We start from the raw sequence: 24,647 nt of genomic DNA on the forward strand, positions 1-24,647 counted from the left end.
TTGCAGGGATCAGTCCAATGCGCTTTTATGCGCAGTTCTTATGCGCAGTTCCTTTGATCTTTTGTTTGAACCTTCTCTGCACTGTTGTTATTCCCCTTTACTTTTTTGTCTAGCCTATAATATTAGTGCTTCCTTTTCTACTCACCGGTTGAGCGGAGTGAGCCAGTATACCTGCTTGCCAAACTGCCGGTGTTGTACCTATTAATTTTATGAGGGCATCTTGCTGACTGATGTACTTGGAAGCCACTAATTTTTATAGCTTACCTACACTTTCTTATTTTCCAAGAGTCTTCATTCCCACCCTGTCGAGTTTATGTGCTTTTTGAAATTACTAAATCGTCCCTTGCTTTACTGTCCGCGTGACTTATCCCTGCTTATTCTCATTCTACTCTTTTCTCGTTGCTGGATTTCCTATTGTTTATTTGTGTTCACTCCTTGCCTCTTACTCTGGGCACGCCCCATAAATAAATAAGTAAATAAAAATATTGCTGAAAGCTAGGTACTCTATTGCTTTAGGTTCGAATTTGAAACCATATTTCGCTTGTTATGAACAGATTTTAGTTTTTCAGTTCGTCCAAGATCTGAGGATCTCAAGGGAAATAATTTCCTTTTCAAAAAAAAAACTCCGCCAGTTATCTCATTGCGCTTTGTTGTTGTCGGGTTGTTTGGTGTAACTATTTGTACCTTTTGCTACTATTTGTACCTGTTTAGAGATTCAGTCGTTCTCGCAAAGTCACACCCCGAATGATCTCAATTTTTAACACATTAATGTTGGTGGTACAGTTCTTGATGCTGACTAATTGACACCTTGTAGGAGCCAATTTCACAACTGTTCGGACGCCAACAACTCATGCATGAACTTCTCTTCTTTAAAGGCAGCATACTACGAAATCGACTGTGTTGAGATCTCACCACGAAAAAAGGACTAGTTGTGTAGATTACGAATATGAGCGTTATTACGCACAGTTCCTCCTAGTTGTCCTGAAAAGTGGCGTATGGCCTGGGAAACGGCCTTGAACTTTTCGCGTTAAAGTCGGTAATGCACCATCCCTGCAGTAGCTACGAGCGAATGGGGAACGGTAAAGAGGGTCCCGGCGGGTTCTCCGCGAATGCCTCCAAGACAAAATGTACTCAGTGGATATGCCGGCGGATACGCGAACATACCTCGACGAGGGCTCCAGTCGCTCATGAAGACGCAGACAACCGTCCTAGATGAGTGAGTTTATATTAGTGAGATGGGTTTATATTACCTTCAGAAAGAAGAAAATCTAGAAATTTTATCAAATTTAAACTCTTTTTCTTCGTGTAAGTTCCAAGAAGTAGGAGATACAGAAGGTCCTTCTGTCCGGAAATAAATCTAGCTACAAAAAAGCTTGAGAGTTACAGGATAACGATAATTCTCATCACCGTTACTTTTGAAAGCTGAAATGTTCCGTTTTAACGAAATTTTAACGAAAAACGTACGTAATTTGAAGCTATTAGATACATCCTTATCTCATATTTCACTTGAGGGTTTCCTCTGCTTCTGGCACGCTTACATCACCTCACATCACAAAATTGCAGTGGGTGTGTCTTATTCTCCAAGACAATTTAGTAGATAGTGAATTATATCCTAGCTGGTGATGCGGCGTATGATTAGCGGTAGGTAAGCAGAGTCAGCTATTTAGGTGTCAACGAAAGTGAATCACTTTAGGACACGCACCATCACTAATTGCTCTGACGAGACATGATCAGGACATGCTCGAAATTCCTCCGGGACCCTCTTTACACACACCCCGAACGAATGAGCGAAGATAATTGAAGTTGCTTGCTGAAGATCGAACGAAGATTATTAAAGTTGCTCAAGTAAAACGAGTGATTGGGCGGTTGAGGAAACCGGCGTGCTATAAAGTGCCTGGCAGAAGAATTCGAACTGAAAAGCCATTTCTAATCGCGTTTTCAGACAACGATTTAGCGAAATTTAGGTAACGTTTATTCTCGTGATCTGTACCCCTAACTCCATCAGCTGATGAAAAGATCCCAACATCGTCAATTTAGCGGAACGCTGTCAGAAAAGGCGTCTGAGGAGCCCTAGGTTCAATGCTCGCTGCGTCGTCAACTGCAAAAGGAAAGCGGAAAAGAATGGATGTCGAGAGCGAATGAGTTTGAAAAGGCGTGAAAGGACAAGAGCCCGAGAAACGCCTGTGCTCGGCTAAGACGGTAGAGCGGTAAGATGAAAAGGTGTTCGGCTGTTCTAAACACTCCCAACGGAGTCGTTGTCAGGAAAGCATCCCTGCCCATCCGGAGGGAACATTTTAACACCTTGAGGAACTGGCAAGCGTCGTTTGTCCCCGAACTCGTGCATCTCCAACGACCGACAGACACCAAGAATGTAATAAGGTCACCGAAGAATCATCTACGGATTCTGAAGCTGTGGTATGTACCCTAAAAACGAAGGAAGGAAAACCTGAGGGAGACGATGGAATTAGCGCAGAAATGCTGAAATCTCTTTCTCCTTCTGGGAACCAGGGGAGTCAAAGCAGGAAGAACGGTGATGTTGAATATGTGAGCAAGGGTCGGGATCTTCTTACTCTTCTTCAGTACATCTCCAATGCTCTTGTGTGCTTCCCAATCAGCTCGTTTCTTTTTCCCCAGCTCGGAGGTCAGGTCGTTCATCATGCTAATCTTCTGACCTATGTGTACATAACTGGAACATATATATATATATATATATATATATATATATATATATATATATATATATATATATATATATATATTCGTTCCGTTTATCGTGAATGAGGCATCAAAAAACCATTCGTCATGAACATAGTCTTGTCCTGGCTCAGAGACCGATCTTTTCAACCTTTTCAACAAATCCGACTAGCATTCCGCTTGATTGATTTGATGTTATCAGAACTGTGTCACAAGAAAAAAAAACGAAGATGGGCTATCTGGCAGTTATCAGCTTTCACCAGCACGTTATCCCACTCCAATCCTCGCGTTACCTTCTCGCGGATGACGCTGAATATTTTGAGTGACATTGTGCCACCTTATCTGAGCTTCTCTTCAAGTCGACTGTTACATTACTGTAGAACGGAAGAATTTTTGCCGTGAAAGTGTTTTATAACAAACTATGTATTCTCATGTATCAAGTAGGAACGCTTCCGTTGTCTAAGGCCTCCATGATCCCTTTCGTATCAGATGAATTGAAACTTTTGTTCAAGTCTATGAGACTGAGGCGGAATATGAAAGGAAAGAAAAGAAGAAGACAGAAAAAAGAGAAGGGGAGCTAAGTATGGATTTGGTAGAGAAGATAGTAGAGTAAATGTCTTGGTAGTGCTTGTTTATGTACGTATGTATAGTCACACAACTAAAAGCAGTTGAAGTCATAAAAACTTCAATGAACATTTTTTCTGTTTTCACTTATCGAAGGTTTATTCAAAATTTACATTACAAGTGAACGAGCAAACGATGCAAAATGTTTCCTTAGTAGTTCTGCAGTGGTTCCTTAGAATTATCAGTTCAATAAATAAATAAAAGTGTTAAATAAGTGCAAACAACCTTTAAAACGGCTCTGAAAAAGAGGAGAGAGCAAAAAAGTGCACTGAAGAAAACGGAGATGAATATATTGTTTCTGAGGATTATCAAGTTAGATATTTTGCTATCGGAGTAGCATTATATCTCACGAAAGCTGACATGTGCAGAAAAGAGAATTCACAGACATCATGAAAAGCAGCATTGATTTCAAATGAGGCTAGCCAGTAACCAATAAGCGAAATTTCTTGGATGAGCATTACCATTTTCGAATTCTTATGGATTTCAACCATCACCTAAATGTTGCTTAAGGAACGAAGAAGGATATTTTAATTGAAAAACACAAGATGAGGTATCTATGTAAGAATATAACTCTGGTGTGATTCTGTTTCAGCTTTATTAACGTGTGCTATTTGTTCTTCACATAAGAACACTGTAACACTTCGTTACTGAAGCTCCAGATTTTTTGAACACCGTACCTGCGCTGGCTGGTGCCTCTGGAGAAAATCTGACAACACAACGTATTCGGTCCCTTAAAAAATTCCTGTAATTCCCAAAAATCACTGAAAATATCATTTGAGACCATGTTAGCGTAACAAGTTACAGAAAAGGCAAGCAACTACAGGGCAAAAATTAGCCACCAAGAAATCAGCTCTACTGCATTCAACTTATGCGATACGAGTAATACACCAAGGACTACAAGACAGAGAGACAAACATAAATGGTTAGTTACCTCACATCATTACGGCGAAGTGACCCAAAATCTCTAATCATAAAATAAGAAATAATTCTGATCGACTTAAATGCATAACCCCACGAATGGTGTGGTACGGTTTCCAGGTGGGTTATGCCTGTAAGAGGTCATAGATTGTGAGAAAGAGGGTGATTCCGTCCATTTCTTCCTGACTGCCGTCAAAAATGGCCCCGAAAATGCGGCGCGTGCACAAGGCTGGCGCGCTCCAATCGAACGCGTTGAAGAAAATAGCGCCCCGGGACGTTCGAAGCCGCTTTTTCAGGGCCGTTTTTTACGGCGATTAGGAAGAAATGAACGGGATTCCACCCTTTTCTGCAATCTACGATCCCCTATAGTTTTTTATAATCGGACATCAATATCACACCAGATTCTTGGGGTGATGCCCTTAAGTAATACACAAAATATGGCTAGAAAAAACGGGATAATTTTGTAACTGGTGCATCTCAGCACAGATAAAATTAGTTGGCGTAGTTAATACATATATACAAGCACAGATTAAAGAAAGTTTTTGAGTTTGATTTGACGGATCGAATACGAAATTGTTGGCAGCTTTGATTCCATAAGGACGAACGGTTGAGAGTTCGATCCCCGCGGGAATTTTTCCGTTTTTGCAAAATTTAAAAACAACTAATACTGACATAGATCACAATCTAAAAGCACTTTTTTCACTATTTTCTGCTTCCTACACACCATTTTACTCATTAACAGTGATTACAGATGATGAACTGTTCCATCCCCACCGGAATCTTGATTCTTGCAAAGCCGGAAAAAATTACTGAGAAGAATACTTCACCGGCACTTTTTCTAAAATTGTGTTTAGGGAACTGTTTGCCGCCTATAGGTGCTATTTAGATGGTTTTAGCGATTAGAACCAGGCCCTGATTGGAAACTGCTGCTGGAATGGCCGGATTTTGTTAGCTTGAAATAAACATAAATAACGAATTACAGAAGGAAAGGAGGAAGACAGAGTGGCGAGTTTTTGTAAAGGAAGATTTGCGCTATAAAAGGATTGAACTATCTTTCAAAAGAATCCTCTGGCTTAAAGCTAGTTGAGAAAGAAGTTGAGAAGTTTAGCAATTTTGTCTACCTTTCCCAACTAGCTTTTGAAAGAACGAAAATGAATTGTGATAGCAAAAATCTTCCTCCACAACATACTTTAGACCCCATTCGTATTTATAAACAACGAGCTGAGTTAATAGACTTTGTTTCAAGTCATACGATTTTGGCGTAGCCGAAGATCTGATAATTCGCACTTTTCCCGTAGCGAGATTAGGGTAGCGTGGTTGGAAATTCGGGACCATATCTTGACAGAGCATCAAGAAAACCATTGACTGCACATTTTGGTCTTCGTAGATGTTCTTGATCTCTCAAAGGCTAGTACTTAATGCTAAAATCTCGCTCTAGCTCTCGCGGCAGCGACTGACCACTGACTAACTTTCCACATTCTCAATAAAATTTTTATATACAACCCCCCTAAGAGCAAGGCTTCCTTCTGAACGCATAGTATAATTTACACTCTTTTCCTTGCCTTCGGTGTGAAATTATATCAGCGAAACCTAGCCATCTACTTTCTAGCATATTGAATTCCTTAATATGAGTTTATTTGATTTCAGCTATCTTCTCGTCTTCTTCTACTTCTTCTCTCCACTTTTCCTCCTCTTCTGACAAGCTTTACGATCCCCTCCAGCCCCACATCCCTCTTACGACTCCTTCTTGAGAAATTCATAACGCACGATTGACCCTGCACCAGAGGTCTCTTAAAATGCACAGGTTCACCATGTAGCAGATAATCACGCTGTTAAAGGCATCATTCCACGAATCTGAGGTGGTACGGATTTCTGGTGGTCTTGCGAAGAAAACGTAGTTAGATTAGAGGCTTGGCAATGGGTTCAATGCAAGAAATGGACACTTGATCCCATCTCTTGAATAAACAACAGCAGTGCATAAAGTTTACAAAGGAGAAACTGCCTGCCTTTTTTCAATGTCCAGATTCATTGCAATTCATTACCATTCGGCGCGTCGCTGGAAAACCAAAAGTCACTCATTGAAAATATGTTTAGGACAGATACAACAGTTTCATCTGAATCTCAAGTGTCACTACCTCCACAGACATGAGCACACTGCTCAGTCTAATGGGTATCCAAGTAAGGTTTCCCATTCAACGCGGAACCAAGTAACAGAGTCCTAGTGCCACATGGTAGAACAGACGACAAAGACTCTCTTTTGCTTTCCAATTATTTCGTATGATTTGAGCAATCCAAGATTACGACAAGCGGGTCCAGAAGATAGTGGAGATACCAAATCGTGCATATGACAGGCTTTGTGAGACAGCTAACTGTGTCGTTTGTCCGAATGGAAAGCAATAGGGATTACGTGTTATCGCGAGTTATCTATCTCATCACCTTTCAACTAAGTGGAGCTGAGCATATTGGCGAAACAGAAGGAACACCATGTACTCGAGTCAAGGAGCGCCTAGATAGACTCGTAAAATAAAATTAAAGCTGCTAATTAAATCGGGTTTTGAGCTGTAGGGTCATATGCAAGGGGACTCTTGACTTTTCTAGTTAATGTTAGCGCGCAACTCTAACAACCGGTGGTCCGCTAACATCACGATTTTATGGCTATCAAAGTGAGCACTGTTTTGGCCTGCTCGTCTGACGTCGTCTTTCAATAACCTGTTTGCAAAGTCATATCTTGGAATGACGAGGCTTTTGAGGGGGTAGATTACACGTGTCTTTACGTTTCCAGGCTCCGAAGAAGGTAGTAACGCCGAAACTTTAGCCGGAATAAAGGGAATAAATAACAATCCTGATACCGGATAACATTGATAAACTATACTGATAAAGTAGTACACAATCAATACTCAGTACTCAATATCAATCAATCAACACTCTCTTTCATTTCAAACGGTTATTTTCCATTTTTCTGGTTGGTTTTTGCCTCTCCTCCAAAATTCAGTAGTCCATAACAGCAAATGACCTTCATGTGCCTTTCTAATTCGCCTATTGAATTTTTGGAACCCTTTTGTGGATGGACCAAAAAATACTCTCTCCATTTACTTGACATTTCTGACGATATGAATAGGGCGGTGTGGCACTGTGTATGTAAAGTGGGTCAACAAAAAACGCAAGGATTGTAGAAATATCCCCAGAGTATAATATAATAATAACCTAAAGTGTTAATTGGTACACATTCGCGCGAATGGCCGAGTTTGCACAACTAGCTACGGTTATCTGCGTGGTTTGCCCATATGACAGAGATAATAGTTTCATGGCGAGTGTTTTTTCGAATCACGTCCAGGTGGTGTTATGGCGTTATGTAGGAGAAACAATTAAAGCCATTGTGTATTCGGATAAACGAGGATTTCTGGGTAAGCTCGTAAAGTCAAACCTCTCCACCCCACTTGGGTCACACGCAGAATGAGAACTGAGGAATAAAGGTAAAAGTTACAATACTGTCCTCAGCGTCTGACATCATGGCACGCAGAATACCAAATCAATAACTACCAAATGCCTTAAAATGAAGAGAAAGGATGACTGCATTGCGATCAGAAACGTACTAGCCCCATATCAAGACCTCTGCGACTTTTAATGTACGGGCGAGCCTCTAGGTCCCTTATAAAAGCACATATGTTCTTCTTCGAGTTTGCGAATCGTTTGAATACTTTCTGTAGGTTGATGAGACGTTTGAGAGAACAAGTCACTGATGACTTCGATTTTAGCTGTACTTAAACATCTGTGCCAATCTTGGCTACAACTTAAGCGAAGCAATGAGAGCTATGAATTCACTTGAAATCTAAGTTCAGAGACAGTCGAGATTCAGGTATTACTAAAACTGAAAGTGACAGAAATACTGTTTGTGTTTTGTCCACATGACACTTAATTTTAAGCCTTGAAAAAACGAGGATAAATGAAATAAAACAATTCAGAATAAGATAACTTTCTGTTGAAATTCTCTATTGAACGGTGTGTAACACTTTGAAAATAGTCATTGTTCTCATGTGCATTTTAAACCTTAAAAATTAACGCCACCACTCATGCCTCAACCCAATATAGAAGCTCGTGCGAAAGAGAGTAGAACCTTGTTATTAAATTCTCTGTGTATCCAGATGCTAACAGACCTTCAATATCCATTTTCAGAATTTCTATTTTCCTGATACTTTGAAGTTTCATGAGCTCATCCAATGTGTAAATGTCGTTTTCTTCGTCAGTTTTGTTGCTTATCCTGGCTTTTTTCGATATACCTCGGAACTTTTTAAATCTGTCTTTTGTCTCTTGTCGTTGTTCTTTCTGAAACGCAGTTAATTACTAAAGCTCCTGAGCACCGTCTGAATTGCACCTTAAAAAGACTCACCCTATCAAATGCGAAAATATAACAACACCTGTCACTTATTTCCTGCAGCTGGATTTCAAAAGAAATCTCGTTGTTAAGCCCAAGCGAAAAAACAGTGCTCCCACGAGGAATCCTGCAGAAAAATTTACTGTCTAAGGTTAATAGCATTTCCCACTCTTTGAACACCATAGAAAGTCTGAAGTCGGCTAAAGCCGGACTTTCAGACTTTCTGTAGTGTTCGATTCGCTTGCCTTCACTGATCAGTGAAAATTAATAGTAGTGGTAATTAATATTTAATATTTAATTAATAGTTTCATGTTTTTTTTTCTAAACGCATCAGTTCTACATTTAAAAACATTCAAACTCCGAAGAAGGCATGTTACCAAAATGAGGCTGCCGTGCAGGGATATAGACACGTGGAGGTGTAGCGCAACACGTGCAATGGCTACGAAACGGTTGCAACATTTCATCTACCTCTTACGACATGCGTATGAAGTTATTGCGCATCAATTCGATGCATTGGAACCCGTCGCACTCCATTTATAGCTCTCTGGCACCGGCGCACCAATTCAACGCCGATGGACCCATCGCAACCCATTTTTGGAATTTCGTCACACACACACACACACATACATACATACACGTGTCAGAATAAGCCCGCTATTATATAGTATGATCATAATCCACTCTCAACGTCGGCATAATGTAGGACTTTAGAATAATACAATAGAGTATTTCGGAACTTTCAGAAGTGTTATGTCTCTCGCTTCGCTTGTCCTCACTAGTCAACAAAGATTAAAAGTAAAAGCATTTTCTGTAAAATCAAGTTCGTATTTCTTCCAACAAAGCTTTCTTTCTTTTTTTGTAAAGGAACCTTTGAGCTTCGATGAAAGGCTTCGAAGTTTTTTTCCTCAATGCGTCAGTTCCACATTTGGAAAATATTCAAACTACATTTTACACCCATATTCTTTCCATATTCTGTTACTACTACTACCGCCACAATTTGAAAACATTGGAGATATGAGTTTTTCTTCTTTTCTTCCCAAACATTTGGCGCAGAATGATGTGATAGCATGAAATAATATTATGTTATCAACGAGCCTCATTATCGCACTAATAAAAAGGTTCTAGATCAGGTCATGTTAATTGTTAGCTACTATTTTATTCGCATGCATGTTTCCAATTTCTAAAGAAAGGATCTAAACAACCTGATGAAGGAAACGAGCGAAGGAATAGACATGCAGAGCAGTATGTAGAGAAGAAAACGTAGCACATGAAGAACTCACGTTTATGAAACGGATTAACATCACATTTACATTTCGACAAATTCACTTGGAGTTATTACACGGTTGTAACACAGCGCGGCGCACTAATGCGACGCAGTGAGACCCCTTCCACATCATTTTATCTATTTGTGGTGTCAAAGCACCAACTCCACTGTGGGACCCTCCTAACTACACTTTAGTCATTTCTGGCGACTGACGCACCGATTCGACGCCGTTTCACCAGCCTCATTTTTTCTAGTATTCGGTGACTAACAAACACACGTGGCAGAATAAGCTCGTTATTGTGCAGCATGATATTTATGTCACAATAGAAGAAAATCTCAGCTTCTGAAGCTTAGGATGAGAGCAGTTTGAAAAAGATGAGTTAGCATTCAGTCACAATTGTAACATGAAAGAAGCTCGCAGGTCTTGAAAAGCTCCGCTAGACGTGGAAAACAATTGTACCGCTATTACCAATAGCAAAAGGTTTTGATGACAGATGTTGCTGTTTTATCAAAACCACATACGGGAGCGGATCATCCTTCCTCTCTAGGATATTTCTTCTCAGGAAGGAGAAAAAGCGTACTACATTTGGAGAATATTCCAACTTTATTTTTCAACTTTCCTTTTGCACCATTATTCCTTTGATACCGTCATAATGTGGAAATATTATTCGAAGTATGAGTTTCTTCACCTTTCTCCTCAACAATAAGCAAGAAATGATGAGCTAACATGAAATGACGTGAACGTCATCATCGCACTGATAATGACAAGGTCTCGTGTCAAGTCACGCAATTTTTTAGCTACTATGTACTTAAGCAGCCATTTGCATTCGTATTCTCGTTTTCTGATGAAAGAATGTCACCAACCTGATGAGACGAAAGCGGACGAGAATAGACATGCGGAATAGTACACAAGGAGTGAAAGGAAAAAAATGTGGCTGTCACAGTCATGAGACAGTTCACTTATTTTTTGATAACTGCACTACTTGGAGTTATTGCACGACACTACTGCACGGCGGCACACCAATCCGAGGCTGTGTGACCCGTCCCACTGCATTCGATCCTTTCTAATTCTTGCGCACCAATTTGACACCATAGGACCCGTCTCGCTGCTTTGTGGAATTTCGTGACTGACACACACATGACAGAATAAGTCCGTTATTATATAGCATGATTTTGCTCATGATGGAGAAGCAACTGGTATACCGGAACGGATCGCACATCCATTTACCGCCGTCGCCAACATTACCGACACGAACCATAACAGGACAGTGTACCTTAATAGTTTCCATCAAAATCAACCTTTTAGAAGCATTGTTTGCTTCTTTACATGTCAATCGTTTTTTCCTGAAAATCCACAGTGATTGGCACCAAAGAGCTGACTACCTAATGAACCCGCAATTCAAATATGCGTGTCAGATCGTGGTCAGCTACGAGTCTTATTCCAGAGAAGTCTTACTGCGTCTGATTCAACAGTTGGAATTATAGCTGTTGAACAAGCAACAACACTTCACAGTCAGCTACCACGCAGGATTTCAATTTTAATTTAAAAACTGGTAATTGAAAGCTTTAAGATGACAAGAACAAAAGTCCAAAAGTAGAGCAAAACTAAAGTAGAGTAAGGTAAAGCGGTTTCCATAGGCTTCTTCAAACGAGGCAAAGTTAAACGCAACTAGCTTACATGACGCTTTTGATCTGCGGCACAACAACGAACAGTGGGTGGCACCGTGAAAACGACCCAATGTTTAAATAGCACAAAACGCGAAACTAAGCACCAAAAGAAAAATTGCGAAAAGTAGTACTCGTCTCGTCTTTCGTCTCTTATGGAGATTTTTTATAAAGTGAGGGAAAACGTATATTTCAATAACTTACTTCTGGGACCAAAATTTTGTAGAGAAGCTCGTGTCTTTTAGCTTGATTACTTCTAACAGCACTTTGCAGCAGAGACCGGCGTTCTTCCACCTCAAAATTCCTACTTGATTCTTTTTCGTTGCTCACCTCACAAAAACAAGTAGAAAAGATACAAGTGTCCACGAAAAAAAGCAAACTTGTTCCCTATATAGCAGCATCATTTTAACAAATGAAGAATTATAGTGTGCAGGCGAAGAACTTTGTGAAGGATCGACAACGATTTTCGTACTTATGCCTGAATTTAAGTTACATGATTCAGTTTATTAAACATTCATGTGCTATTAGAAAAGGGATACTGTCATTACTCGCTGATTCTTAGTTCATCACTTTCGCCATTATGGATTATATAGCACGTAACATATGAAACACAACATTATTACTTGAATTATACCAAGCTAAAGGACCCACCAGATTCTATTTGCCGCAGGAGAATATACATCAAGGTTATGCTAGCACACGTCACTCCATTGAGGAACAGAATTTTCAACAGTACCTTCATCTGTGACTCTCCTACAATCATCTCTGTTGTATTTCTTTGGAAGAGAGACTTCTTCAAAATCGCCCACCGGGTAGTCATTGATCACAAATGTAATCGATTATGCGCACGGACATGAACAGAGAGGGACTCAATATGGCTACCTTCAAAAAATTGGCCATCGGATAGTTACTGGTTACAAATGAAACTGATTATGCGCATAGACGGAATGTAAAGGATTATGATTGTGCTGAAGGGTTTGTTGTAAAAACGCAAAACTTTTCCAGTGGATTCTAACGTTCCTGATCTCCAATAACTGACTAGCTGAAAATATGCAAGTCGATCTAAATCTAAACAGAGAAGGACTCAATATGGTTACTTCGCTACGAAACAAGAAATTAGATCTCTGTTCTTCTTTAAATGTGCAACTAAATTTTTCGATTCTTCTTTTAAACGAAAAGAGATTTTCGCCACCTAACGAATAGCACTGCTCTCGAAAAACTTCTGAAGCGGTTTGGTTAATAGAAGATACAGCAGACTGCGCAATTTCTGTCAACCCTTAAACAAGAATAAGCTATCAGTTTCAAGAATCCCCGATAGTTTAGAGTATGACTAGTGTGTTAACTTCTGTAAAACCACTACAGATGAAGATGTTAGTGTTTGGCAGAATGATGACGGCTTTCTTCTGTTGCAGCAGCATGTGAGCAGGCACATGGAATGTGTGGTTTAGAGGCAGCGTATCACGAAGTTATGGATGTTGGAATCTCTCCATGGACACATAGAGTTAGAGGTGTAGATCACGAGTATGAGCGTGATCACTCGCAATTTCTCTCAAATTGTCGATCGTCAATACAGGACTAGGCGTCCGTATTTTGCAGAACGACAGCAGCGTTCTCCTGCTGCAACCGGACACCAGGCACACGGAATGTGCAGCCTAAATGCAGCGTGCCACGAACTTGTCATTGGGACCTTTTCATGAACTGATAGTGATAGAGGCACAGAGGAGAATGGACGTTACCACTCTAAATTTCGCTCAAATCGTTGTGTGAAAACGCGGTTGGAAACGACTTTTTTTGAGTTTGGATTTTCCTGCCAGGCACTTTATAACACACCGATTCCTTCAACAGCCCAAGTATTCGGTATTGGTTGAATAAACTGCCGAGGCAACTTCAACGATTTTCGTCAATTCGCTCGCAGCTTGTGCAAATGTGGCGCATTATCAGGTCTCACGCAGAAAAATCGTTGCCGTTTCCAAGACCTTACACCAATTTTCAGGATGACTAGGAGTAACTTTGCGTAATAACGCTCATATTCGTAATCTACACAACTAGTCCTTTTTTCATGGTGAGATCCCAACATAGTCGATTTCGTAGTATGCTGACATTAAAGAAGAGAATTTCACGCATGAGTTGTTGGCGTCCGAACAATTGTAGAAGTAGCTCCTATAACGTGTCAACAATGAAAATGACCGTTTTATTTTGATCGATATTTTGAAGCCGATGAAGTTTCGAAAAGAAGTGTGCGAATGTATTAATATCCAAAGAATGAAGTTTTGAGGCATCTTAACTTCCCTTACATTTTTGTGGTTATTTTCATATTGTGGATTTCGCTTCATCTTTTTTCTAAGGAATATACTGCTATTTTCGGCTAATCACAGAACGAATGAAATGGACTCCAGTTCAATTTCCCTACCTCTCTTCAAAATGCGTAGAAATGGAAGAAGAGGAATGTAGAAGAGGCGCAGAGAAAAAATGATTTATTGATTTGTTTGATTTTTTGTGGAAGTATGCTTGAAGGCAGTGCATCATGAGATATTAAGTTTCCTACGATAGAAAGTAACGGTAGGGGTATAGTTTACAAGTATGAGAGAGATCGTGCTCAATTCCCTCTCCTCTTCCCAAGCAAATCCAGAAAAACGCAGAACTTGCTTACTAGCCCTCCGCGTGTTTTCGTCTTTCTAACGACGCAACTAGTCATGCGTTTGAAACCGTGCAAATCCGCGTCATCCAGCGTCCGTGAAAAAAATAACATAACTCAAATAAACAGTAGAAGCTATCCCACCCGCACCATCATGAACGCGTTGCTTATTGCGGCCGTTATTAAGTTGCTTCGTTAGGCGAAAACGCTCAGTATTTCTCGCACGCATTTTCTTGAATTGTAGAGGGACAGAGCGTTATCAGTCTCCTACCCATGAACTGAATCCGTGAGCGTTTAATCTTCAACAAGAAATTGTAACGCATCAAGAAATATATGACCAGGTTTATTGAGGTGAAAATTAGGATCATTTGGAAACACTGAATCCTAAACAAGTACAAATAGTAGCAAAAAACGACATCGCGGCAACCCGACAACAACAAAGTGCGATGAGATAACTGGCGGAGGTCTTTTTAAAGGAAGATATGTTCTCTCAGATTTTCAGATATGGACGAACTACCGTTAAAGACTGTTCACAACAATCGAAATATAGTGAGACACTTCCAAATTCGAACTTAGAGCTTTCAGCAGTATACTTTACATTTCACATTTACTTACCCTTCAGTACCCTACAATCTGTCCTCAGTCATCCATTTTTGACACTATCTCCTTTGTATTATTCTCTGGAAATTTTCTTCAACTGTTTCCGGAACTGTTCTCTTATCGTGCATTTGGTTTGCTCATTGATTGGGTGGAGGACAGAGTTAGCGAAAATTTCTTCATCGAATCCACTTTTTGAATATGACGGCACATAAATGGACACTGCCGAATTGAACATTCTATAACTTAAAGCCAGCATATCATGATGTTTGTGTGATACGGAAAGCACCGAGAAAGCGTTTAGTTCGGGCAGTACACTGAGGAACCTTGTGTAGCGGCGCGTGCTGAAATTGTCGTAAAAAACACCGTGGGAGCGGTTTTCCTGAAAAACAGCGTCTCCAGCGGAGTTTATTACCATGCGACTTTGTCACTAGTTCTTTCCCACGGATTCACTGACCAAGCCAGACTCGTAGTATGCTGCCTTAAGCATGTAACCCTTTGCACTTCATTGTCGCCGTAGCGGCGATACCCTTAATTAGCTTATTTCAGCACTTCCAGATAAAAAAGAATTCGTTCCTGTGGTTTTCTGCGCTGCACTTTTTTCTTAATTTTCGATTCATAACGTTCTGAGCTATCTGAGAACAGGCTCGAAAAAAGGTTCATATAATACCGAAAGGGAAGAAAAGAGACCGTGTCGTATGTTCAAATAAACAAGAAAAGGGAAAACGACGCGAGACCAGGTACATTCGTGGTAGTTGTCCTCGAATGTGTATGGGTGACTGCTTACAAAAATATCATACTTTTAGAAATTTCCAAATATAAACAATTTATTTTGTTGCTATTTCATAAACTAAAATTAGCTAGTATTTGTGTCTATAAGAAATAAATACTATTACAATAACTCCATTTTATGCTTCATAAAATACGTGAGCTAGGATTAGCATAGCATTCGTAACGAACTCGTGTTGGAGTTGCTGGTGTTCCATGCGCCTGACTGCACTGAAATGCAAACGGTTAAGATACTTACCGTTTACCTTTTGACAGAAAATTTCAACGATGGCTTACATACAGCTACTCAGATGAAGGGCCCATTTGGAGCATCTTTGTGCATCACGTGGTTGCGCAAAAAAGAATGTACAGTTGATAGCAGACTACCACACACGTAATACCTTTCAAAGTGGTCTCGTTCACCAGGATTAAAGGCATCACCTCATGAATCTGAAGTGTTACGGGTTTCAGGTAGGTTATGCCTATATCCCTGTCTCAGCGGAAATGGTTGATTCCAACACTGCTTCTTACGACGGCTTCTGTTGCAATGCGCAACCTTTGCGCCCTGCCTCTTCTGCGATTCGTCAGAAACCCATTCGGACGAATCGCACGCGGGGTCGCAAAGGTGGTGCGCTGCAATAGAGGACGTCGTAAAAAAACAGCATTCCAGGATCGTCCGTTTACACTGATACCGGGAGAGATGAACGGAATCACCCTCTTCCCCACAATCTACGACGCCGTATATGCATAACCTACCTGAAACCCGTACCACCCCGGATTGGTGGGATGATGCCTTTAATAGTTGTCACGTGATCGCTCTGGAAAAAGGGGACTTTAGGTGGCATAGCACGAAACGATGTCAGTATCTCTCTAAGAAAAGATAGAGTTGGGGGTGTCGATGCGGAGCATGAGCGTGATCACTTTCGATCTACTTAAACCGTCGCGCAAAATGGGGTTAGAAACGGCATTCATGGTGCTTTATAAGGAGTATATGTGCATTATGTGTATGTTCTCTCAACATCACATCCTTTGCTCTTTCGTGAATGGATTGGTGGAGAAACCCCATTTGTTACCGTCCGCTTCCACCCAAACACATGGCGTTTTAAGATCCCTCGGAGGACCTCTGTACAGGAAGGGGGTTTCCGTGCTGTTTTTCAGGACGATTAGGAGATCAGAATATGATCAAGTTCGAAGTGTGCTGTCATCGAATACTTACTTGTTTTCTTTAGCTTCCTCAATAAATCAAGTCTTCCGGAGCGAACCATGAAAAGCGGTTGAGGTGTTAAGGAGGCGGTTTGACCCTGTTAGCTATATGGAACTCTTAGAGCCAAGGCTTCAGCTGACAGTTGGACTGTGAAGAAGGGTGTTCCAGAGAACAATTTTTATCAATGGAATAGATGTACAACCTTACATGCATTTAAACTCTTTCCGAGTGGAAACATTAGAAATAACATCAAAATAACAACAAGGAATGGGTACGTTACCACAAGAAAGCATTTCCCACTATAGAAACTAACATCAGAATATATACCGCGCTAATGGAACAGCATTATATCTGTCGAAGGCCGACTCATGTAGGAAAGAGAATTCACAGACGATATGAAGACCAGCGTTAATTTCGTGCCAGTAAAGCCAGTAGCCTTGTCGAGAAATATCCAAGAGAAGCTTGGCCATCTCGGACGAAGAGGAATGTATTTCAATTATGACCTAAATACCAACTAGAAATTTCTTCGACCAAAACATTAACTACACAAATACGTAGGTTCCGACTACGTTTCACATTGCAGCAACTAATTAAATTAAAATAAACATCTAAATCAATGACAGTCTTCAATGAAAAGGGGAAACTGGGAAAAATCAACGACTATAGAACGTTGACTGTAATCCCGTGTGTTAGTGTTATCCAGTTTTATGTGCGCGATTTTGCTAATTTTTTCTAATCAAACGATCATGACTGGTTGTCATTGAATTACCTAAAGTTTAAAAGTATTATTAGGCATGACTTTCTTACTAAAGATTGGGTGCATCGCACGTAAGGAGTTTGGCTGTTATTGCACAATCGATTGTTTGAAGCCACCTTAGTGCCAACCAAGCCCTTCATCTATTCGGGTCTAGGTATTGGTATCAGACTTGCCTGGGAGAATAAAAATATTGACCTATCGGCTAGCCCATGCAAATCATTGAAAGGCTGCACACTCATTGAGAAACCTCAAACCAGGCTGAATTGGATTTGAACGCGGAAGCGTATTTCTGTAGGGATCGACCAACACTGTACACTTTGCTCTCTATTTCAACTTCTTTCGTGGATCTTGTATGAATGATATTTGAAAAAAAACGTCTCAAATCTTCATACCTGCGCTGGTTGGCGTTCTTGAAGGAATCTTGGCATCACATCATGTTCGGCCCCTTAAAAAATTTCCAGTACTTCAAATGTCTATATAGTACAGGAGGATCGTTTCAATTTCAGCAACGACGAAACTTCTTTCTACTACATACATATATACATATATGCTATATCTATATTCTACTGCAGATATGTTTCAGTGGTACCAACGATTGTCAAAGGGTTTTTACATCAAATATTGGATGTGTTTGAATGATAGAATGGTGGAAGAGAAAGAAGGTGAAGAATTCTACCTTAATTTTTGAAGCTTCAATCTCCTCACCCGAACGTACCGAATAATGACACATAAGTCATATACAGTACTCATAGAAATACTCGTTCTCAAGATTTCGTTCGCTCTTATTCTATCTCTTGCGCTAGGGAGAAGTTGCATGGTTAGGTGAACCGAACACATTTGGAGGCTACCCTTTGTCCCGAACTTGTGAAAGGTATTACGCATTTTCACTGCAGCACTTCTGAGCTACAGCTCGCCCGCTATTAAAAATTTTCGCCTACGCTGCCTTTAAAAGCAGCATGCCACAAAATTGACGATGGTAGGATCCTTCCACTAAAGGATAGCATTAGGGTGTGTAGACTTAGAAATTGAGCTCGATCGCACCCACATTCGTGGGTTACGGCCTTGTCGTCGAATTTTTCCGCGAGGCAATTAAAGGCATCACCCCACGAATCTGAGGTGGTACGGATTTCAGGTGGAGTATTCGTATACCGGATCGTAGATTATGGAGAGAAGGGTGATCCCGTCCATTTCTTCCTAGTTGCCGTAAAAAACGACCCGGAAGATACGGCTCCGAGCGTTCCGGCACGCTGCTTTCTACAACGGGTTCGATTGGCGCGAACCAGCCTTGTGCACGCGCCGCATCTTCCGGACTGTTTTTCTAAAAGGAAGAAATGGGCGGAATCACCCCATCTCCATAATCTACTATCCCGTATAAGAATACTCCACCTGAAATCCGTACCACCTCAAATTCGTGGGGTGATGCCTTTAACAACGTCTCACGTATGCGAATGCAGGCGTACGCGCTGTGCCTGCCGCTGAACGCAAGAGACAGCATCAGCCGCCACTGATTGTCCGATCAGGGAGAATTGACCGTGCTAGTGATTAACAGCCCCAATTCTATCATTTCGTGGAGAGATCCCAACTAACTCAATTTCCTGTTATGTTTTCTTTAAAATAAACGACGCAATAACGGCACGTGCAGAAATGCGCTACACTGTGTAAATATTGGGTGAATCAAAAAGTTCCGAGCCCTTTTTAGCTTTCATTCAACCATGGAATTAACATGGCCAGGACTAACCGACTCAGATCATTCACCGTTTTGTTCGATGACTTTTGTCCATTTTGATGGCAGTTTCATAATTCTGCAATTGAGGAAGTCCTCGTCCTTACTGGCGAAGAACTTGACCACCTCATTTTCACAAGCCTCTATTGAGGCCAGTTTTCTACCATCAAGAAAATTTCGCAAACGCTTGAAAAGGTGGTGCTTGCTTGGTGCAGCTCTGAGCTATACCGTGGATGCTGTAGAACCACCCATCGAAGCTCTTAGGGCTTCTGATGCGTTTAAGACGGATGCGTCCCGATGTCATTTTGATTGAAGACAACGCCTTTCCTATTGGCCAATTCTGCCTGCTTCCGGTCGATCGCTTGCTTTAATGTGATCAGTTTATTGACACTGGTGGTCCGAATTGAGTGTTTGGTGCAATGGGAAGAGCTCATAGTGCAAGATTTCCATTCAATCCCACCAAACGCACAGCAGAACCGGGGGTTGATCCAGGCTTAGCGATCGTTTTGGCCGGCTCACCGCGAATGGACCACGATCTTTGTCGGTTTTTGTAGTCGTAACGTCACCCTGAAATCGCCGTGATCCTATGCTATTTTTACATCGCCAGACATGACTCACTAAATACATCTAACGAGAACGCTCCGAACTTTTTTCTTCACCGAATATAAGCACTTACCACCGTCAACTTAAATTATATTACAGGGATGAAATTCGAGCCTTCTGTAAGCCTTGTTAAATTAAATAATGAAGCAGACAGAAGAAAGAAACATATCCACACTGTGACGACAGCAAAAGATTTGAAATCATGAACAATCCTTAATTTGGCGACGAACCTTCGATATCAACTTTAAGGATTTCTATTTCTGTGATATTCTGTAGCTTCATGAGATCACCCAGTGTGTACACGTCGTATTTTTCATCGGTTTTACAGCAAATTTTGGCTTTCTTCGATACCATTCGAAATTCTGTAAAAAATGCTTACATTTCTTGCCCATGTTTCCTTCGACCTACTCCGCTGAATATCAAGAACACTTAACGCCCACTGTGTTCTGTTTACTACAGAACTGAGCTTATCTGATCGAAATCGAAAACGTAGCACTACCCACCTTTGATTTTTTGCAGTTCTTTCTCAAACGACGCCTCCTTCCTATATCCGAGCGAGAAAATAACGCTTTTTTCCGGGATTCTGCAAAAATTGTGTTCCAAATATTTGCGCTATTTTGGTTGATTAAGAGTTCTTCTTGAAGATGTGAATGTGTGAGCTTTTAGCTGGTAGAGAGACGACGTGCTTGGTATCTGCCTCAAAATGTTTTCCAAGGAAACAAACTATGCCCACTACATTGGGAAGTACCTAGTCTGCTTGTTGGAGTTGTGACACGAAATTACGGCACAAGAACTTCATCGATGAGATCTCGTACGGCAATAATAAAGAACGAGTGGTAGTGTCAATAGAAAAAAAACAGCGTTGTTAGAAAAATTCAAAGTTAACTCTGCACAAAATGTCACTAGTTTTAATTTTTATCCATTAGTGAAAGCGAGCGAAAGGAGCACCCCAAGAAGTTTAAAATCTGGATTTAGTCGGACATTCCGACGGGTCATGTAAATGTCGTTTGACCACGATTTTGATGGCGATTTTGTGGTATGCGGGTCCACATCCAAACCTACTAGACTTATGGATTTTCAAATCAGTTTTCAAATCTGATTTTTGGGTCTGGTTATACTATTTTATTTCTTTTTTTATTTTCTATTTATTTTTTTTATTTTTATTTCATTTCTGTTTCTATTTTAAGCTCCATCTATAAGTAATAGAATAGAACAACCTGAAAATTAACTGCTTTTCAGGCACTCTAGTTTTTTTTCTTCAAAAACTCTTTGGGTTTATTCTGCTAATGACAAAATTGGACTACCTTCACAGAGTATTCCAGTCAACCTTTTTTTATCATTTCTGGTTTGTTCAGATAAATTCTGTTCAGATAAATGAGTGATATACCGAAACGGATCGCACATCCACTTCCCACCGTCACTTGCTCGACCAACTCGAACCTTCACCGGGCAGTACACCTGAGAGTTTTCACACATTATCCACCATTCTTCGTGTTTGCAGCGCTGTTTTATTTGCGAATAACATAAGTTGATCAAACGTTAGGAGCGGAAGAGAGAAGTTCGCTTGTCTCAAAAACGCTCATCTACATCAGTAAGTTCTCTGACCACTTCTAATCCTACGCGAAATGAGGAAGAGGAAGGATGCACGGGCTCCATGGTTACTTTGGCTTTCACTTACTCCAACAAACCTTTCACTTTTTCCACCTCGCTGAGTTTAAAGGCATCACCCCACGAATCTGAGGTGGTGCAGATTTCAGGTGGAGTATTCGTATACGGAATGGGAGACTATAGAGAGGAGGGTGATTCCCTCCATTTCTTCCTAATTGCCGTAAAAAACGGCCCGCAAGATGCGGCGCCGCACAAGGCTGGCGCGCTCCAGTCGAACTTCTTGTAGAAAATAATGCGCCAAAACGCCTGAAGCCGCATCTTCCGGGCCGTTTTTTACGGCAATTAGGAAGAAATGGACAGAATCACCCCCCTCTCCGTAGTCTCCCATCCCGTATACGAATACTCCACCTGAAATCTTCACCACCTCAGATTCGTGGGGTGATGCCTTTAACCACTATCAGTCGGCATCATGGCGGCTCGTCCACCCACAACAGCTTTTCATGAACCCAACAAAAGCAGAAATTCAAAGACGGTGCTCAGTTTCTTTTACTAAAATATGAGTTGGCCAATCTACCTCCCTAATGCGACCCGAACATGTGATATCTAATACTTGGAACAGGTACACTAGTTACTACAGTAATTGCTACAATTGCCTATACTTCACTCGTTACTTCTTCTTTTTTTAAGAAAACAGAAACACGGGCACAGAGGAACGGCTTCTAAGACTCATAACTCAGAAAAGAAGGAAAATACGTTTTTATACTACATCTTAAGAAGAAGCATTACTTCATGATTAGCTCTGAAAACCACCGAATGCTCGGGAGACGCGTTTTCTTCTTTAAGGAAAAATCAGAATCTTACTTCTGGGACCAAGATATTGTAGAGTGGCATATATTTCTCTTCACGAGTATTTCTGACAACTGAATACAAGAGCGACCGACGATCTTTCGCCTTAATACACACTTAAATTTGTGATTGCTTAGTTTCTGCTCCTCAATGTTAGTGAAACGACAGACCTGTTCCTTGTACAACTTCAGCATTTTATTGAAGGAGAAATGATAAGACGACTGAAAAACATCTTCCGACACATCAACAGTAGCTGCCATATTGATATCCGAATTGAAGGAACCTGAACGACTTCGATGATACTGCACATGTGATGTTGCAACCGGATACATAACCATAATACACTATCACTATTGAATTTAACACAAAATAATCTTTTCAGAATATGGGAATTGTTTCGCACATAGCTCGAAACATGCACTTTAAGAAGATACTAAATTCCTACCGCTATCAATTCCCACAAGTCCGATATCTATTGATATCTACTCACGAATAAACAGGATTAAGGAAGAAGTTTAGTAGTATGAGTGGAACTAAGCTCAATTTTTTTAATTGTCTCGATAAACGGGACGGAAAGCAGCGACAGGTCTGCTTTTTGTGCCATTTTGATATGATACTCGCAGTGAGCACATCAAATAGCTCCAGTAAAGCGGAAGCCAGAGGAATCTTTCTCGATGAAATTTTGAGATGGAATATGTAGATTAGCTCCGACTAACTTCTGTAAAGGTCTTGTCTATAGACTTCAATCAGAACTAAATCACTAGGGAACACAAAAAGAACAAAGAATCAAGACTTGAACAAATACTTCTGTATGAAGATGAAGATGTAGTCTTAGAGGCATCACCAGATGTTGCAGATTTCAGGTGGAGTATTCTTATAAGGGATAGTGGATTATGGAGATGAGGGTGATTCCGTCCATTTCTTCCTAATTCCCGTAAAAAACGGCCCCGAAGATGCAGCGCCGCACAAGGCTGGCGCGCTCCAGTCGAATTCCTTGTAGAAAAAAGTGCGCCAGAATGCCCGAAGCCGTATCTTCCGTGCCGTTTTCTACGGCAATAATAAAAAATGGACGGAATCACTCTCCTCCCCATAATCTAGTATGCCGTATACGAATACTCCACCTGAAGTCCGTACCAATTCAGATTCGTGGAGTGATGCCTTTAAGTAAGAAGAAAAATGCTCAAGTGTTTGTTTATGAATTAACGAATTGATTTTGGCAGTATACCTACATTGTCAAAAGGCGACCGTTAATCAGTTATTCGGAAAAGTTGACACTAATCTATATTTTCAACCATCAACGTCAACTTTAACTATTTCAATTCCAAAAATAACGATAATAAACTGAAGGACAAACCTGACACCATCAGTCGCAACAAGACGTACATCAACGCGATAGAGATAACGAACACTGCTACCTTCGCAACGATCACCTCCAACTTCGCATTCATCTGTTAGCAACCCTCCATTAAAAAATACCTCTAGTATTATTGATTAATTGGCAAAAAAGAAGAAAAGTGTTGTAAATTCATCGCAGTGCAATCCGCTACGGGACCGCTTGGCTGCAAGACAAAGGAATTTATTAGAGAAGCGGTGGTAAGGAAAAATTAACTAAATGTAGATATGTTTATTATGACACAAAATGTCTTCTCAAGGGATTTCAAAGTCCTGTTTTTTTTTCAAGAAAAAAATCCGTACAACTATGGGCAGCGCAGAGATAGAAATCTCATTTTCACTGCGGAATAAGAAAAAAAAATGATTCATGTCCTCGACTGGATATAGCAGCTGAATTCTGTCATTTCGTCCCTTAAAAATTGAACAATTGCGTTCATTGGTAGGGAATGCTGCTCTTTAAGAAGGGAGCTGATGTACCTCATGCACGGGGCTCAATAACAGCAACATAAAGAATACAATATGATGTAGTTGATCAACTCTTATAAGAACGCGCTCAACATCAATTCAGAATCAGTAGCGGTTCAAGAACGCGCGTGTCAAGTGGATCATGTATCAAGTGAGTGTTTTTATCCTACCATACGTCTTTTGCCAGTCTACGAGCCCATATGGAATGGAGGGATTGGCTGGACTCGGTCGCTTTCGAAGACTGCGTACAGAGTGTTGACTCATGTGTAGTATAATAAATATATTATACGCGATTCCAGGAAGATGAAGCGTAGTGGTAAAGAATCTTGATCTTTGCGAGAATTACCGTGACTCTTCTAGTGATATTAAATCTTACTGCTTTCGTGTCTAACTAGCACCAACATGTAACTCGCGTTTCTTGTTTTTCTTGTAAACATCAGGACTTTTTACAACTACGTTGCATCTGGCCAGAGTCCCGTATAATATACTACACATGAGTCAACAATGTGAAC

The 24,647-nt window shown here is 40.7% G+C and overlaps 1 protein-coding gene across 1 annotated transcript; it reads right to left on the bottom strand.

The window, feature by feature from the left end:
• Positions 1 to 6,248: 6,248 nt before the first annotated feature.
• On the bottom strand, positions 6,249 to 23,726 carry RB195_006647 (uncharacterized protein; the record flags this gene model as incomplete). Its single annotated transcript, XM_064179844.1, has 12 exons — positions 6,249 to 6,292; positions 8,391 to 8,559; positions 8,624 to 8,735; positions 11,076 to 11,216; positions 17,069 to 17,244; positions 17,891 to 17,943; positions 20,055 to 20,186; positions 20,328 to 20,407; positions 21,212 to 21,282; positions 22,294 to 22,383; positions 22,449 to 22,561; positions 23,633 to 23,726. 12 exons carry the CDS (start codon positions 23,724 to 23,726, stop codon positions 6,249 to 6,251), a joined length of 1,275 nt encoding a protein of 424 aa, XP_064036769.1.
• Positions 23,727 to 24,647: the final 921 nt, after the last annotated feature.

The sequence above is a fragment of the Necator americanus genome, chromosome I (genome assembly GCF_031761385.1).
Source record: "Necator americanus strain Aroian chromosome I, whole genome shotgun sequence".
NCBI lineage: Eukaryota > Metazoa > Nematoda > Chromadorea > Rhabditida > Ancylostomatidae > Necator > Necator americanus.